The following is a 17999-nucleotide window of genomic DNA, read 5'->3' as shown; positions in this document are numbered from 1 at the left end:
CTATCTGCAGCTTTTAACAGAGCTGATCAATCACTATTCCTGGCAGCACTTCCTTCAGGTGGTTTCCAGACCACCACAAGCCTCTGGATTTCTTCCTACCCTGAAGGTGCCCTTTCTCAGTGTCCTTCTCCTGGCATCTTAACGTTGGAGGCCTGGGGCTGTGATCCTTGGCCCTGTTTTCTTCCCTCTAGTCACTCACTCCACTCCTGGTTATCTCAGACAGCCTTGGGGTCTCCAGTGTGCTGATGCCTCCTCAAATTCTATCTCGACCCCAGACCTCCCTCCTGAACACCAAACATTTCCCCTTGGATGTTCAATACGGAACGTGATAAAGTGAATCTTGGACACAGTCTTCCCATCTTGCAGAATGGCAATTCCACCCACCAGGGGCTCATACCCTAACTCTTGTATCATCCTCCTCTTTTTCCAGAATCCCTGTCGTGGCCTAATAACTGGTTTTACTGATTATTTTTTCCTACATACAACAGCCAAAGTATCCTCTGACTGCTCTGTTCAAAACCCTCCAATTCACACAGAATGAAAACCAGAGGCTTTCTGCCCTCCCCATGCCACACTGTACTGACCTCCTTGCCTGCCACTCCGACTTTTCTCCAGCCTCCTCCTCTTTTCCTCTCATGCTGCCAGACAAGCCAGACCCCATGCCTGCCTTAGGGTCTTGCCCTGGCTCTTCCCTCTGCCTGGAAGACTCTTCTTGTAGATACCTGCACAGCCCTACCTCCCTCAAAGTCTTTGGGTAAATGTCATTTTCTCAACCAGGCCTACCGTGACCACTGTAGGGGATCTGTTAACTTCCTCTACCCTAGCCCTCTCCATCCCCTTTATCTTATTTATTGTCACTATCAGACATATCACCTTCCAATAGCAGCAGCCTCATTATATGATTATACGAACTCTCATCACCCAAGTATGTGCTCTAAATACCTGTAAAACTTTTTTTTTTTGAGTCGGAGTTTCACTCTTGTTGCCCAGGCTGGAATGCAATGGCGCAATCTTGGCTCACACCTCCGCCTCCTAGGTTCAAGAGTAACGGGAATTACAGGCATGCGCTACCGCACCCAGCTAATTTGTTTGTATTCTTAGTAGAAACGGGGTTTCTCCATGTTGGTCAAGCTGGTCTCAAACTCCCAACCGCAGGTGATCTGCCCACCTCGACCTCCCAAAGTGCTGGGATTACAGGCATGAGTCATTGCACCCAATCAATACCTGTACAACTTTCTATCCCAGATTCACTAACTGAATTGCAAACTTGCTAGAAGGAATCTGTGTGTGCAGATAGCACGATGCAAAGTGCAGTGTGTGACGGGACTGCAACCAGGCCCAGTCCGGCCCTTTCAAGCATGGTACACTACTGTCCTCATCTTTCCTACCCTTCCCCAGCGATTTAGGTTTCATGGGTTCCAGTATTTGCTTATTCCAGGTGCCTGGGGCACTACCAACCGGAGTCCAATGTCAAAATTATTTTTAATATACTGATGTATCATTTGTTTATCTATGTAACAGTATATCTTCGTTTGCAGTACAGAAGCAAAACCACTTATATCTAAATACTAAAGTAACATTATAGCATATTAAAATGTCAGTATGTTTTTAAAATTAGGTTACAGGTGTTTTATTATTATTTTGAGATAGAATCTCACTCTATCACACAGGCTGGAGTACAATGGCACGATCTCGACTCACTGCAAAGTCCACCTCCCAGGATCAAACCATTCTCCTGCCTCAGCCTTCCGAGTAGCTGGGATTACAGGAGTGCGCCACCACACCCAGCTAATTTTTGTATTTTTAGTAGAAGTGGGGTTTCACCATGTTGACCAGACTGGTCTTGAACTCCTGATCTCAGGTGATCCACCTTCCTTGGCCTCCCAAAGTGCTGGGATTACAGGCATGAGCCATCACACCTGGCCAGGTTACTGGTGTTTTAAATGCTTCTGATTTAGACCAAAAATTCTTACCATATAGATATTTAACAGTATTCTTGCCAGGTGTAGTGGCTCACGTCTAATAAATCCAGCACTTAGGAGACAGAACTTGAGCCCAGGAGTATAAGTGCTGCCTGGGCAATATAGTGAGACCCCATTCTCAAAAAGAAAAAAATCAAGAGTATTGTAGTGATATTTAAGGAAACTGGTTGAGGTTTCTTGGATGTCTAAAAATAAATTATTTTTCACTTTTATTCTTTATTTCGATTTTTTGTTCATTTGTTTTTGAGATGGAATCTTGCTCTGTTGCCAGGCTAGAGTGCAGTGGTATGATCTAGGCTCACTGCAACCTCTGCCTTCTGGGTTCAAGCGATTCTTGTGCCTCAGCCTCCTGAGTAACTGAGATTAACAGGCTCCTGCCACCATGTTCAGCCAATTTTTTTTGTATTTTTAGTAGAGACAGGGTTTCACCATGTTCGCCAGGACAGTCTCAATCTCTGACCTCGAGATCTGCCCACCTCGGCCTCCCAAGGTGCTGGGATTATAGGTGTAAGCCATCGTGTCTGACCTCAATTTTTAAATAAATAATTTTTCTGGGTACAAAGTAGGTATATATATTTACGGGGTACATAAGATATTTTGATACAGGCATGCAATGTGTAATAATCACATCAGGTTAAATGAGATGTGATAAATCCACCACCTCAAGCATTTATCATTTATTTGTGTTACAAATATTCCAATTATACTTTTAATTATTTTAAAATGTACTATAAATTATCCTTGACTGTAATCACCCTGTTGCATCATCAAATATCAGATCTTTATAACATTAAAAAAATTTTTATAATTAAAAATGTTTTGGCTGGGCGTGGTGGCTCATGCCTGTAATCCCAACTTTGGGAGGCTGAGAAGGGCAGATCACCTGAGGTCAGGAGTTCGAGACTAGCCTGGGCAACATGGTGAAACTCCATCTCTACTAATAGTACAAATATTAGCTGGGCATGATGGTACATGCCTCTAATCCCAGCTACTTAGGAGGCTGAGGCAGGAGAAAAGCTTGAACCTGGGAGGCGGAGGTTGCAGTGAGCCGAGATTGTAGCACTGCACTGCAGCCTAGGCAGGCAACAAGAGTGAAACTCCGTCTCAAAAAAAATTTTTATTTTTTAAAATAAAGATGGGGTTTCACTATAGTGCTCAGGCTGGTCTCAAAACTAGTGGATGAGGGATCTTCTTACCTCAGCCTCCCAAAGTGCTAGGATTACAGGCATGAGCCACCATACTTGGCCAAACAGAAATGATCTTATTCATTGTATGTTTTTTTTTTCTTTTTTTCTGAGACAGAGTCTTGCTCTGTCACCCAGGCTGGAGTATAGTGGCACAATCTTTGCTCACTGCAACCTCATATTTCAACCAATTCTCCTGCCTCAGGAAAATGTACTAAGTCTCTTCACCTCCTGAGAAGGTGGGACTACAGGCAACCACCACCACGCCCAGCTAATTTTTATATTTTTAGTAGAGATGGGGTTTCACCACATTGGCCAGCATAGTCTCTATCTCCTGACCTCGTGATCTGCCCACCTCGGCCTTGCAAAGTGCTAGGATTACAGGCGTGAGCCACTGTGCCCAGCCCTAATTTACATTCTTACCAACTACGTATGAGGGTTCCCTTTTCTTTACATCCTAAACAGCATTCACTATTGCCTTCTTTTGGATAAAAGCCATTTTAAATGGGGTGAGATGATATATCATTGTAGTTTTGATTAGCATTTCTCTGATAATCAATGATGTTGCATACCCTTTCTTATGCCTGTTTGCCATTTGTAGGTCTTCTTTTGAGAGATGTCTATTCAGATCATTTACCCATTTCTTAATTGGATTATTAGATATTTTCCTGAGTTGTCTGAGCTTCTTATATATTCTGGTTATGAATCCCTTGTCAGATGGACAAGGGACCCCTTTTCGGCCTCCCAAGGTGCTGGGATTACAGGCATGAGCCACCATGCCTGGCCCAAAGCTTTTTAACTTGATGTGATCTCATTTGTTCATTTTTGCTTTGTTTGCCAGTGCCAGGTATTACACAAGAAATCTCTGCCCAAATCAATTTCCTGGAGAGTTTCCCCAATGTTTTCTTTTATTATTATTATTTTAGTAGCCAAAGCAGTTGAAAAATTATTTTCTTTTAGTAGTGTCATAATTTCAGGTATTAAAGTCTCCAGTCCATTTTTATCTGACTTTTGTATATAGTGAGAGATGAGTCTAGTTTCATTTCTCTGCATATGGATATCCAGTTTTCCCAGCATCATTTATTGAAGAGACTGTCCTTTCCCCAATGTATGTTCTTGGCATCTTTGTTGAAAGTTAGTTCACTGTAGATGTATGGATTTATTTCTAGATTCTCTATTCTGTTCCATTGGTGTAGGTGCTTGTTTTTATGCCAGTACCATGCTGTTTTGGTTACTATAGTTCTGTAGTATAATTTGAAGTCAGATAATGTGATTTCTCAAGTTTTGTTCTTTGTGCTCAGGATGGCTTTGGCTATTCTGGGTCTTCTGTGGTTCCATATACATTTTAGGATTGTTTTTTCTATTTCTGTGAAGAATGTCATTGGTATTTTCATAGAGATTACATCAAATCTGTAGATTGCTTTGGGTGGTATGGACATTTTAACAATATTGATTCTTCTAATCCATGAATATGGAATACCTTTCCATTTTTTTGTGTCTTTTTAAATTTCTTGCATCAATGTTTTAGTTTTTTTGTTTCTTTTGTAATCCAACTGGATTTTATTTGACACGTAATACAACATGGTTACAGAAACAGCAAACTGAAAAAACAAAACAGAAAAACACAGTTCCATCTAATTTCTAATTAGGTAACAGCAGGGAAAGTCATTCAATGAATAACAAAACCATTAAGCTTGATGGAAGAAGCCTTTTCCTAGTGCCCATACTTTTGGAATTCCCACTCTCTGTTGTCCAACGGACACACCTGTCGTGTTTTGAGCCAGCGAGAGATGCAGTGGAAGTGAAAAGCATGGTTGCAGACTCCCCATGCAACTGTACACTCTTCTGAAGTAGCGGACGCCTGGTTAGCTTGACATTCTATGCAAAGATCCATAAAGTGGTTCCTGCAGATGGCACAGTTATCAACCACAATATCCCAGGCCCAGAGGGCTACTGCATTCCATGTTTTCACTTCAAAGCGCTTCTTGCCCACACCACTGTTGGTGCCGCTCGGGTTATCCACATCCATTGCTGCCGCCATTTTGGAAACACAAGGTCTGTTGTCCGACCATCACGCCTGTGCAACTGCGTACGCCTCACTCCCTCGCCTCCCGGCACCTCCTCCCACCCCACCTCTTTTATCTGTTTTTGGAGACAAGAGTCTTACTCTGTCCTTCAGGCTGGAATGCAGTGGTGTGATCTCGGCTCACTGCAATCTCCAACTCCCGGGTTCAAGTGATTCGCCTGCCTTAGCCTCCCGAGTAGTTGGGATTACAGGTGCCCACCATCATGCCCCACTAATTTTTTTTTTTAATATTTTTAGTAGAGACTGGGTTTCACCATGTTGGCCAGGCTAGTCTTGCTCCTGACCTCAGGTGATCTGCCTGCCTCGGCCTCCCAAAGTGCTGGGATTAGAGACATGAGCCACCATGCCCAGCCTATAGTTTTCCATATAGAGATCTTTCACTTCTTTGATTAAGTTTATTCCTAGGTATTTTATTTTATTTGTTGCTCTTATAAATGGGATTACTTTCTTGATTTCATTTACAGATGCTACTGATTTCTGCATGGTGATTATATATCCTACAACTTCACTGATTTTCTGTTTTTTTCTTTTTTCTTTTTTGAGACGGAGTTTTGCTCTTGTTACCCAGGCTGGAGTGCAATGGCGCGATTTCGGCTCACCACAACCTCCGCCTCCTGGGTTCAGGCAATTCTCCTGCCTCAGCCTCCCCAGTAGCTGGGATTACAGGCACGCGCCACCATGCCCAGCTAATTTTTGTATTTTTAGTAAAGACAGGGTTTCACCTCATTGACCAGGATGGTCTTGATCTCTTGACCTCGTGATCTACCCGCCTTGGCCTCCCAAAGTGCTGGGATTACAGGCTTGAGCCACCGTGACCAGCCAACTTCACTGATTTTATCAGTTCTAATAGCTTTATTGTGAAGTGCAGGTTTTTTCACATATAAGAGAATATCATCTGCAAACAAGGATAATTTGACTTCTTCCTTTCCAGTCTGGACGCCTTTATTTCTTTCTCTTGCCTGACTGCTATAGTTAGAACTTCCAGTACTATACTGAATAACAGTGGTAAAAGCGGGGATCCTTGTCTTGTTCCAGATCTTAGAGGTAAGCCTTCCAGTTTTTCTCCATACAGTCTGATACTAGCTATGGGTCTGTCATATATGGCTTTTATTGTGTTGAGGTATGTTTCTTTTATACCCATTGTTTTGAGGATTTTTGTCATGAAGCCTTGTTGAATTTTATCAAATGCTTTTTCAGAATCAATCTTTGTTTCTAGAGATGAGGTTTTGCCATGTTGCCCAGGCTGGTCTCAAAACTCTTGGCCTCAAGTGATCCATGGCCTCCCAAAGTGCTGGGATTACAGTCAGGAACCATGATGCCCAGCCATTCAGCATCAATTGAGATGATCACATGGATTTTGTCCTTCATTCTGTTGATATGTTGTATCACATTAACTGATTTGTATATGCTGAACTATCCTTGCATTCCTGGGATCTCACTTGGTCATGATGAATGATATTTTTAATGTTTTGTTCAATTCTGTTTTCTAGTATTTTCTTGATGATTTTTGCATCAACGTTCTTCAAAGATACTAGCCTGTCATTTTCTTTGGTTTTGGTACCAGGGTAATAATACTGGTCTTATAGACTGAGTCTGGAGGTATTTTCTATTTTTTTGGAATAGTTCTTCTTTAAATGTTTGGTAAAATTCAGCAGTGAAGCTATCAAGGCCTGAGCTTTTCTTTGCTGGGAGACTTTGTTAATGGCATCTAGCTCATTATTTGTTATTGGTCTATTGAGGTTTTGAATTTCTTCATAGTTCAATCTTGGTAGGTTGTATCAGTCCAGGAATTTATCTATTTCTTCTAGGATTTTCCAGTTTACTGGTATATAGCTGCTAATAGCAGCCACTAATGATCCTTTCAATTTCTGCAGTGTCAGTTACCTCTTTTTTCAGCTCTAACTTAATTTATTTGGGTCTTCTATTTTTTCTTAGTTGGTTCAGCTAAAGGTCTGTCCATTTTGTCTTTTCAAAAAAGCATTTTTGGCTGGGTGTGGTGGCTCATGCCTGTAATCCCAAAATTTTGGGATGTCGAGGCAGCCAGCTCACTTGAGGATGGGAGTTTGAGACCAGCCTGGCCAATAAGGTGAAACCCCGTCTCTACTAAAAATACAAAAATTACCCACCATGGTGATGCACGCCTATAATCCCAGCTACTTGGGAGGATGAGGCAGGTGAATTGCTTGAATCCAGGAGGCAGAGGCTGCGGTGAGCTGAGATCACACCACTGTACTCCAGCCTGGGTGACAGAGCAAGACTCCATCTCAAAAAACAAACAAACAAAAAAACAAAAAAACCAAGACCAAAAACTTTGTTTTGTAGATCTTTTGTATTTTTTTAAATTTCAAATTCATTTATTTCTGCTCTGCTCTTCATTATTTGTTTTCTTCTACTAATTTTGGGTTTGGTTTGCTCTTGCTTTTCTAGTTCTTTAAGAAGAATCATTAGATTGCTTATTTGAAGTTTTTCTTCTTTTTTGATGTAGGCACTTAATAGCTATGAACTTCCTTAGTTCCTTAGCTGAACTTCCTTTTGTTGTATCCTATAGGTTTTGATATGTTTCCATTATCATTTGTTTCAAAAACATTTTCAATTTTTTTCTTAATTTCTTCATTGACCTGCTGGTCATTAAGGAGTATATTGTTTAATTTCCATGTGTTTGTATCATTTTTGAAATTCCTCTTGTTATTGATTTCTAGTTTTATTCCATTGTGGTCAGGGAGGATGCGTGATATTATTGCAACCTCTTTTTTTTTTTTTTGAGATGGTGCGATCTCTGCTCACTGCAACCTCCGCCTCCTGGGTTCAAGCAATTCTTCTGCCATGTCTGGCTAATTTTTGTATTTCTGGTAGAGACGGGGTTTCACAATGTTGGCCAGGATGGTCTTGATCTCCTCACCTCATGATCCACCCGCCTCATCTTCCCAAAGTGCTGGGATTACAGGCATGAGCCATCATGCCCAACTTCAACTTTTTTGTGAATGTTTTAAGACTTGTTTTGTGACCCAATATATGGCCTATCTTTGAGAATGATCCATGTCCTAAGGAAAGAAAAATGTGTATTCTAGCTGGGCACAGTGGCTCATGCCTGTAATCCCGGCACTTTGGGAGACCAAGGCAGGCAGATCACGAGGGTCAAGAGATTGAGACTATCCTGACCAACATGGTGAAACTCCATCTCTACTAAAAATACAAAAATTAGCCAGGTGTGGTGGTGTATGCCAGTAGCCCCAGCTACTTGGGAGACTGAGGCAGGAGAATCACCTGAACCCAGAAGGCAGAGGTTGCAGTGAGCCGAGACGGTGTCACTGTACTCTAGCCTGGCAACAGAGACTCTGTCTCAACAACAACAAAGTGTACTCTGCAGCCATTGGAAGAAATGTTCTGTAAGTATCTATTAGGTCCATTTGGTCTATAGTGCAGTTAAGTTCAGTGTTTCTTTATTTTGTCTGGATGATGTGTCCAATGCTAAAAGTGGGGTGTTAGAGTCTCTAGTTATTGTTGTATTGGGGTCTAACACTCTCTTTAGCTCTAATAATATTTGCCTTATACATCTGGGTGCTCCAGTGTTATTTACAATTGGTATACCCTCCTGCTGAGTTGACCCCTTTATCATTATATAATGACCCTGTCAATTTTTGTAATTTTTGTCTTGAAATCTATTTTGTCTGATGTAAGTGTAGCTACTCCTACTCATTTATTGGCTTCCATTTGCATGGAGCATATTTTTCCAACTCTTTATTTTTAGTCTATAAGTGTCTTGATGGGTCAAGTGTGTTTCCTGTAGGCAACAGATGTTTGGGTTATGTTTTTGTTTTTGCTTTTCTGAGACAGCATCTCACTCTGTTGCCTAAGAAGGTGTGCAGTGGCACAGTCAGAGCTCACTTTTTAGCCTTAACCTCCTGAGATGAAGTGATCCTCCTACCTTAACTCCTGAGTAGATGGGTATACAGGTACACATCATCACACCCAGCTAATTTTTCAAAAATTCTTTGTAGACACAAGGTCCCACCATGTTGCCCAAACTGGTCTCAAACCCCTGGACTCAAGCAATACTCTTGCCTCGGCCTTCCAAAGTGCTCGGATTATAGGCATGAGCCACTGTGCCTAGTTGGGTCTTGTTTTTTAATGAATTCAACTACTTCATGTCTTTTGATTACAGAATTTAGTCCATTTACATTCAATGTTATTATTTATAAGTAAGGACTTACTACTGCCATTTTGTTATTTGTTTTCTTGTTGTTTTGTGGTCTTATCTTTCTTCTTTCGTTCCTTCTTGTTTTTTGTTTTGTGAAAGTGATTTTCTCTGATGGTATGTTTTAATTTCTTTGCTTTTTATTTTTTGTGTATCTGTGGTAGAGTTTCTGATTTGCAGTTACCAAGAGGCTTGCAAATAACATCTTATAACTCATTATTTTATACTGAATGGTAACTTAACTGTGATTGCAAAAACAAAAAACAAAGAAGCAAAGAGGAAACCAACAAAAACTCTACACTTAACTTCATCCCCCCCACCCCCTTTTTTTTGAGATGAAGTCTCCCTCTGTTGCCAAGGCTAGAGTGCCGTGGCACTATCTCGGCTCACTGCAACCTCTGCGTCCTAGGTTCAAGTGATTCTCCTGCCTCAGCCTCCTGAGTAGCTGGGATTATAGGCACGCGCCACCATGCCTTGCTGATTTTTTTTGTATTTTTAGTACGTAAGGTTTTGCCACATTGGCCAGGCTGGTCTTGAACTCCTGACCTCAGATGAGTTGCCCACCTCGGCCTCCCAAAGTGCTGGGATTACAGGCATGAGCCACAGTGCCCAGCCATAGTTGTTATTATTATTGTTGTTGTTATTATTTTATTAAGATGGAGTTTTGCTCTTGTTGCCTAGGCTGGAGTGCAATGTTGTGATCTCGGCTCACTGCAACCTCCACCTCCCAGGTTCAAGTGATTCTCCTGCCTCACCCTCCCAAGTAGTTGGGATTACAGTCATGCACCACCAAGTCTGGCTAATTTTGTATTTTTAGTAGAGACAGGGTTTCACCATGTTGGTCAGGGTGGTCTCATATTCCTGACCTCAGGTCATCTGCCTGCCTTGAATTGATAGGGTAACTTTGCTCATTTTTTTTTTTTTTTTTTTTTTTTTTTGAGATGGTTGTTCTGTTGCCCAGGCTGGAGTGCACTGGTGTGATCTTGGCTCACTGCAACCTACGCCTCCCTGGTTCAAGCGAATCTCCTGTCTCAGCCTCCCAAGTAGCTGGGATTACATGTGCCTGCCACCAGGCCCAGCTAATTTTTTGTAGTTTTAGTAAAGACGAGGTTTCACTGTATTAGCCAGGATTGTCTCGATATCTTGACCTCGTAATCTGTCCGCCTCGGCCCCAAAGTGCTGGGATTACAGGTGTGAGCCCCTGTGTCTGGCAACTCTATTTGCTTTAAAGAAAACACTTTCCAAATACCTGAGTCTAAATAACCTGTTTGTCTAAAAGTCCCTCTTTCAAGTAAAAATGGTATTTCATGAAAAATGCAGCTACTGTAGTTCACAACTCAGTAGCTCTAACCTGCACAGGCAGTAGTCCTGGAGACAGACATCGTACTGTGCTGCAAGGCAGAAGTGCTCGGTGCATACTTCCCATCTCATCACACAAAGTATGAAAAGATGCAGACTCAAGGTTGAGATATAATAAATTAACAAGTTTTACTGCTTTCTTAAGAACGTTCTTAAGTGAAACTGGCTTTCTCTCTCTCTTTTTTGAATTGGTCTCTCTCTGTTGCCCAGGCTGGAGGGCACTGGCACAAACAGCTTATTCCAGCCAGCTCCGAGGCTCAAGTGACCCTCTTGCCCCGGCCTCTCAAGTAGCTGGGACTACAGGGGTGCACCACTGTGCCCAGCCATTTTAACCTCTTATTTCACTCATGAGATGGTAAACAACATAATGACTCCTGGGACATTGGGGGCATTTGTCCTGAGGCACCAGCAGCTTTATCCACCATTGCTCTTGTACCTTCAGTGCAAAAGTCAACATGCTAAAAAGGCAAATAATGCCATAGTATTATCATGAAAACAGTTTTGGCCTCCCGTACCCCTGAAAGTGCCTTAGAGACCTCAGGGTGTGCAGATCTCTTTTGGGGAATTAGTACTCAACTAGCTCTCCTTTGGGGAATTACTGCTCAATGCTTCCTAAAGGCACGGATTTTTGTCTGTTTTGATCACTGCTATATTTCCTGTGCCTAGAACCATGGTTGGCACATAATAGATGCTCAGTAAGTATTTATCATATGAATGCATAAATAAGTGACTGAATAAATGAGTGTGGTGACATCTGTAATTACTTTCAGCTGCTTGGAAGTAGAGCAATCTAAAAACTCAAAATATTCGTAGTTTTGGTATAATTTAGAGATATAAAATGTTAAATGTTTAATCAGGAAATAAATTATTTCTTTGACAAAAGCATTTAACTACAGGGATGACAAAGGTATTGGGGAACTTTCAAAACTACCCCAACGGTGTCAGCACGGGACAGCAACATTCTTTAGCAAAGGAAACAAGTCCTGAAAATGGGAACACTGTCTGTAACCTAGAAATGGGGACCAAAATTGGGAGAGGAGGACAAGACATTAACAGTTCTCCTCACTGTCCCACAGTTGCTTTCCCAACACACAGTGTCTGGGAACACCACTTCATAGATTTGGAAGGAATTATGCATAAAATGAATGGGGAATTAAAATATAAGGTGGGACACACAGAAATTCATGAGTAATTACAACTTTTTTTTTAAGATGGAGTTTTGCCCTTCTTGCCCAGGCTGGAGTGCAATGGTACGATCTCTGCTCACTGCAACCTCTGCCTCCTGAGTTCAAGTGATTCTCCTGCCTCAGCCTCCCGAATAGCTGAGATTACAGGTATGTGCCAACACACCAAGCTAATTTTGTATTTTTAGTAGAGAAGGGGTTTCTCCATGTTGGTCAGTCTGGTCTCGAACTCCTGACCTCGGGTGATCCTCCAGCCTTGGCCTCCCAAAGTGCTGGGATTACAGGTGTGAGCCACGGTGCCCAGCCAAGTAATTAAAACATTTTGTTTTTGTTGTTGTTGTTTTGAGATGGAGTGTCGCTCTGTCACCCAGGCTGGAGTGCAGTGGCATGATCTCAGCTCACTGCAACCTCCCACTCCCAGGATGAAGCAATTCTCCTGCCTCAGCCTCCCAAGTAGCTGGAGCTACAGGTATGCATCACCATGCTCAGCTAATTTTTGTATTTTAGTAGAGACGGGGTTTTACCATGTTGGCCAGGCTAGTCTCGAACTCCTGACCTCAGGTACCTGCCGCCTTGGCCTCCCAAATGCTGGGATTACAGGTGTGAGCCACCACACCTGGCCCAATATTTTAGATTTTGAGAACTAAATTAAGATAATGTATTTATCCCAGAAAGAGACCCAAGCACCCCAATGTGTGATTTACACACTGTGAGTGATATAGAAGTGGATTTTAATGAAGGTGATGTAGTACAATAAACCGCTGCGTAATAGGTGAACTAGCTAATAAAATATTCTGGTTAGTAGGGAGTTATCACACAGTTTGCTATTTTTCAATGAGTAAGAATTCAGTAAATAAACCATCCTTAAGCTGAAGACTCGAGTCATTATTTAGTGACTCCAGAGGCACTGCAGAATCTCACTCTACTCCAGGGAGTCATCAGCAGAAAGGATTGATCAGTTAGGGGAGTCCTGGTAATGGAATTTAATGAGCATAAAAATTACCCACTCTTTAGTTTCTGGTCCCAGTTCTGCTGCTTGGTAATCAGCTGGCAACAGATAAAATCCTGAGCCCTTCTATAATTCAGCTTTTCCCTTCTCTTTTCCTTAAATTCAGGAATACTTAAGAGTACAAATGTTCGTGAAATATCTGGGGGCCCTTGAAAGTACGAAGTGTAAGGAGTTATACATGGGATTTACATAGAAGATAAAATATCCCAGTAAACTCTAAATTGCTGAATCTGAAATAACAATCTTTAAGTTTCTTTTACCCTACAGAAAACCTCCAAAGTGCTTCCCACACCTGTGCATCTAGCAATTCTGAGAGTAAGATGGAAACCAACACTAGCTAGCCTAGTAATTGGAGTAGTTTACAATAAACACTTTAGCATGAGTGTAGGGTAAACCATTTCTGTTCTTCAGACAAAGACAGGTTAGAAGAAACTGAGTGCCTTAACCAAGAGGCAGAGCTGAGCTCAGTAGGTCCCGTGAGCTCTGTCATCTTTCCACTGTGCACCTTGCTGTGCTGACAGGAGGAAGACAGAGGTGGTCCCAGTGGTGTTTCTGAAGCCCCAGCAGTGGGAAGATGGTTATCCAGCTTCCCTGGGCCCTGAACAAACAGTACTGCCCACTCACCTGCAGCTTCACAGCAATGACCACTGAGTTAAGATCTTTGTCCATTTCTTTTAGCATGACGAGTTTCTTCAAGGTCAAACTGAATAGCCTAGAAAAACAGAGAAGGAAGATGCTGTCACATGCAAGGAACTTATGAAAAAAGTAATGAACACCTGGTTGGGCAACCTACTTTATCTGAAGTAAGAATGTGAGAACGCCGTCCTCAGTTCCAGGGGTCCCTTCTCTCAGTGCAAGAGCATCCCCTCTTAATATTTATACTTTTGTTTTAAGAGATGGGTCTCACCATGTTGCCCAGACCGGACCCCTAGGCCCAAGGATCCTCCCCGTACGGCCTTGTGAGTAGCTGGGACCACAGGCACATGCCACCATGCCAAGCTTCTAAAGTCAAGTGTCAAAAGGTACATTATTCCATGAACTCTGGTGGATGTCATTTATCTCAAGCCAAAGCCAACACGTCTTCCATGCCTAATATGTTGGAGCCATTTCTGAGGGGGAAGAAGAGACCAAGGGGAAGAGAATCACCCAGTTCCTCTTCTACTTTCCACCTGATCACAGCTGACAGATGTACAGATGTAAATCTTTAGCAAGAGGAGATAATCCACACAAACAAAACATACACCATTTGGCAGGAAATGGTTAAATGGCCACAAATTCTATTTCAGCTGTATTTCACTCCTTCAAGTACGCAGAAAATCTTCTGTGCCACAAATCTGGAAATTCCCTGCAACTCAAAAGTGATAGGACTGTCCCTCACTGTGGAGTCTCAGTAACTCTGCTCTGACTTGACCCTGGCCTTCCCACAGCAGGGCCACTCTGGACTTCCAGCAGGAGTGGGAGAGAGACGCTGGACGCTGCCTTTCTCTGGCTGCCTGGGTGGTCAAAGTCTTGAAACATTCTTCTCCTGGGACAATGAGGGTTGCTGCGGACCAGAGTCATAAGTCCAGAGACTCCGACTTGGGTGGCCACTTTTTCATGCCTCTTTTTGCCTTGGTGCTATGGCCCTCGGGGCCCTGCTCAGGCCCGACACTGACTTTCCTTTGGTTCCCTGGTGATGCCATCCTCTCGCCTCGGGGCCTTTGGAGGCTGCTGTTCCTTCTGTTGGCACCAGTTTGCCAGCTAACACCTCCTCAGCCTTGGGTTATGCATTTTTGCCAGGAGGGCTTCCCCCAATGCCTTGCCAAGTTTGTGATGTGTCCCCAGCACAATTCCTGTCCTGCCACTGGAGTGTAACTTCCAGCAGGCAGGCAGTGGGATTGTCTCTCCACTGCTCTCTCCACCGTGTCTGCCCAAATGCTGGGCACAGTACAGTTGCTCAGCAAATATTTGTTACGTTCAGTTTCCTAAAATGGCTTCTAGGTAAAACCTGATTGAAAGTTTGTGAAAATATTAATATAATTCAGTTTTCTTTTTAAAGGAGGACAAATCCAGGTCAATAGAACTGAATTCTGGTTTTGAATTAACCTCATCCAAGTACTTTTTTTTTTTTTTGAGATGGAGTCTCCCTTTGTCACCCAGGCTGGAGTGCAGTGGTACAATCTCGGCTCACTCCAGCCTCTGTCTCCCGGGTTCCAGTGATTCTGCTGCCTCAGTCTCCCAGGTAGCTGGGATTACTGGCGCCTGCCACCACGCCCGGCTAATTGTTTTATTTTTAGTAGAGATGGGGTTTCACCATGTTGGCCAGGCTGGTCTTGAACTCCTGACCCCAGGTGATGTGATCCACCTGCCTCGGCCTCCCAAAGTGCCAGGATTATAGGCATGAGCCACCATGCCCGGTGGCCACCCAAGTACTTTCAAAGACCTGCTGACTAACACAAAGAAAAACAGATAAATCTCTTTCTTTGCTTTCTTTTAAGTCTGAATCAAGCTTATAAAAGCTTATCAGGTCTCTTTGTCTATATTATTCATCTAGACCTGAAAAACAGGACCGTGTGGATGTGTGTTGGGGGCTCACTGTTTTAACTGTGCAACAGAAAACATTTCAAGTGGAGCAGTGACCTGCCCAAATTCACTTAGCTTCTAAGTGACAGACCTGGATTCTAACCCTAATCTCCTTGTGGCGGACTGAATACCCAACCTCCACCACCCAGATGTTCATCTCCTAATCCCCAGAACCTGTGAATATGTTACCTTGGCAAAGTCCCATGGCAAAAGGGACTATGCACATGTGATTAAGTTAAGGTTCCCGAGATGGGGAGATTATCCTAGACCAATATAATCATAAGAGCCTTTAAAAGAGGGAGCCCAGAATGGCAGAGTCAGAAAAGGAGATAAGTCTATGGAAGCAGAGGCTGGAGATCTGGCTGCTGGCCTTGAGGATGGAGGGAGGGGTCAGGAGCCAAGGAATATGCAGCCTCAAGAAGCAGGAAAAGGCAAGAAAATAGTCCTTCCCTGCAGCCTCCAGAAGGAGCACAGCCCTGCCCACACCCTGCATGTAGCCCAGTGAAACCTATTTTGGACTTCTGACCTACAGAACTGCAAGATAATAAATGTGCGCTGTTTGAAGTCACTAAGTTTGTGGCCACTAGTCACAGCAGCACTAGGAAGTGAACCACCCCTCTGGCCCTTTCCCATCACATCGCTGCATCCTCAGCCCATGACCTGGGCATCCTCACCTCTGATCTCCTAAAACACTCTCCTGACATCTGTCACTCCGGAGACATCTGGGTTCATGCTCTCTCCAGAATCCCCCCGTCAATTACTGCCCAAAGCATCGCCTGTTTCTCCCTTCCCTTCAGAGCAGAGATGTGCTGTCCCACAGGGAACTCTGGTTCTGCTGATGCCAAAGGGATTATTACCATTCACAAATGGCTACTCGGAAATGTAGTTAACTCCTGCAGTCCCAGCTACTCAGGAGGCTGAGGTAGGAGGACTTCTTGAGCCCAGTAGTTCAAGGCCGGACTGGGCAACATTAAAAAATCCCAGTCTCGAAAGAAAGAAAGACGGAAGGAAGGAAGGAAGGAAGGAAGGAAGGAAGGAAGGAAGGAAGGAAGGAAGGAAGGAAGGAAGGAGGGAGGGAGGGAGGGAGGGAGGGAAGGAAGGAAGGAAGGAAGGGAAAAGAAAGAAAAGAAAAGAAAGAAAAGAAAGAAAGAAATGTAGGTGGCTGAGGCAGGAGAATTGCTTGAACCTGAGAGGCGGTGGAGGCTGCAGTGAGCTGACATCATGCCACTGCACTGCAGCCTGGGCGACAGAGGGAGACTCCATTAAAAAAAAAAAAAAAAAAGAAGAAGAAGAAAGAAATATAGTTATATAGTTAACTATGTACACTGTTAAACTGAATTTTGTGCCTTGATGGCTTAAAACGAAATGGGGCATGACTGGGATGAGCAAATGGAAAAGACTGAATATGCCCAACATTCGTCCTTATCTGAGGCTTGTCGAAATCAAATGTAATAGAAATAAATCTCTGAAATTCAAATGTCTTATTTGAGAAGAAAAAAATTACAATTGGGTAGTTTTCAGTATGTCCAAAGAACAAAGAGAAGGTTAGATGTTTTATAAAAAAGAGAAATGTTACATATTGCTCTTTGAGAAAGTTCATTGGCACAAGTAAGGTTTTGGGAAACTAGCAAGCTCTGATAGGTGACAGTGATGGGCAAAACTAGGCTTAGAGCTGTAGCACGTCGTTTCAGTAGATATCCAATAAAATGGGTTTCAGGTTATAGCAGGCAGTTTCAGCAGCCAGGCTTGCAGAGAATTCCATTTCTGGAGCAATGCCCTGAGTGCCTTTCTCTGGTTTCTCGGTTCTGTTTTAGTTGGGTACAACAAGAATAACTCAATGTGTATGATCACCTTTCACAAACTGCTAATCATGAATGCTTCTGATAGGTTATGTTTTCTCAGCAAACATTTTCCACCTTTAAATTGATTTGTTGCTGCCGATTAACTCACTGCAAGATAAAAGTCTCACAGGAGTCAGTCAGGGACATGTGTTTTTTCTCCTCTGCTTAAGATTCTTCACTCATTCAACACTGCCCACATTTAGAGAACATTTGCTCTACATCTGGTACTGAACCAGTTGTTGGAATTGTAGAAGGATGTGGGCTACACAGTCCAGCAGGAAAGGCAAACAATCATGTTATGCTCTGTGCCGCTTGCTCTGTTATGCCCCAGAAGGCTCTTATATAACATATAAAACGTCGTAGGATAATATGGCAGAATTATGTTAGGTGGAAAAAAACATCATAGACCAATAAATATTTGATGAATAAATAGACAAGACAGAGCTTTATGCTCCCTTATGCTAACGAGATGGCCAAGAAAGATTTAGCACCTTAGGTAAAGCAACAGTAAGACTGGATTCCACACTTTCATAGAAACGCAACATAACACACTGATTTCAAAACCTGTGGCAATCAGTCCAACAGAATTTTTTGTTT

At 42.9% G+C, this 17999-nt stretch overlaps 1 protein-coding gene and 1 pseudogene across 3 annotated transcripts in view; both read right to left on the bottom strand.

The window, feature by feature from the left end:
* PACS1 (phosphofurin acidic cluster sorting protein 1) overlaps positions 1 to 17999 on the bottom strand; it is a 177042-nt gene that overhangs the window by 44479 nt on the left and 114564 nt on the right. For both annotated transcript variants that reach the window (XM_035263370.3, XM_035263371.3), the window contains exon 2: positions 13624 to 13711. In XM_035263370.3, coding sequence (XP_035119261.1) covers positions 13624 to 13711 — 88 coding nt within the window. The remainder of the gene's footprint in view (positions 1 to 13623; positions 13712 to 17999) is intronic.
* On the bottom strand, positions 4701 to 5215 carry LOC103796394 (E3 ubiquitin-protein ligase RBX1 pseudogene; annotated as a pseudogene). The gene has a single exon (XR_013523496.1). The product of XR_013523496.1 is annotated as an E3 ubiquitin-protein ligase RBX1 pseudogene (transcript).

The sequence above is a fragment of the Callithrix jacchus genome, chromosome 10 (genome assembly GCF_049354715.1).
Source record: "Callithrix jacchus isolate 240 chromosome 10, calJac240_pri, whole genome shotgun sequence".
NCBI lineage: Eukaryota > Metazoa > Chordata > Mammalia > Primates > Cebidae > Callithrix > Callithrix jacchus.
Note: the sequence above shows the minus strand (reverse complement) of the source record. Positions and strands in the feature narration are given on the sequence as shown.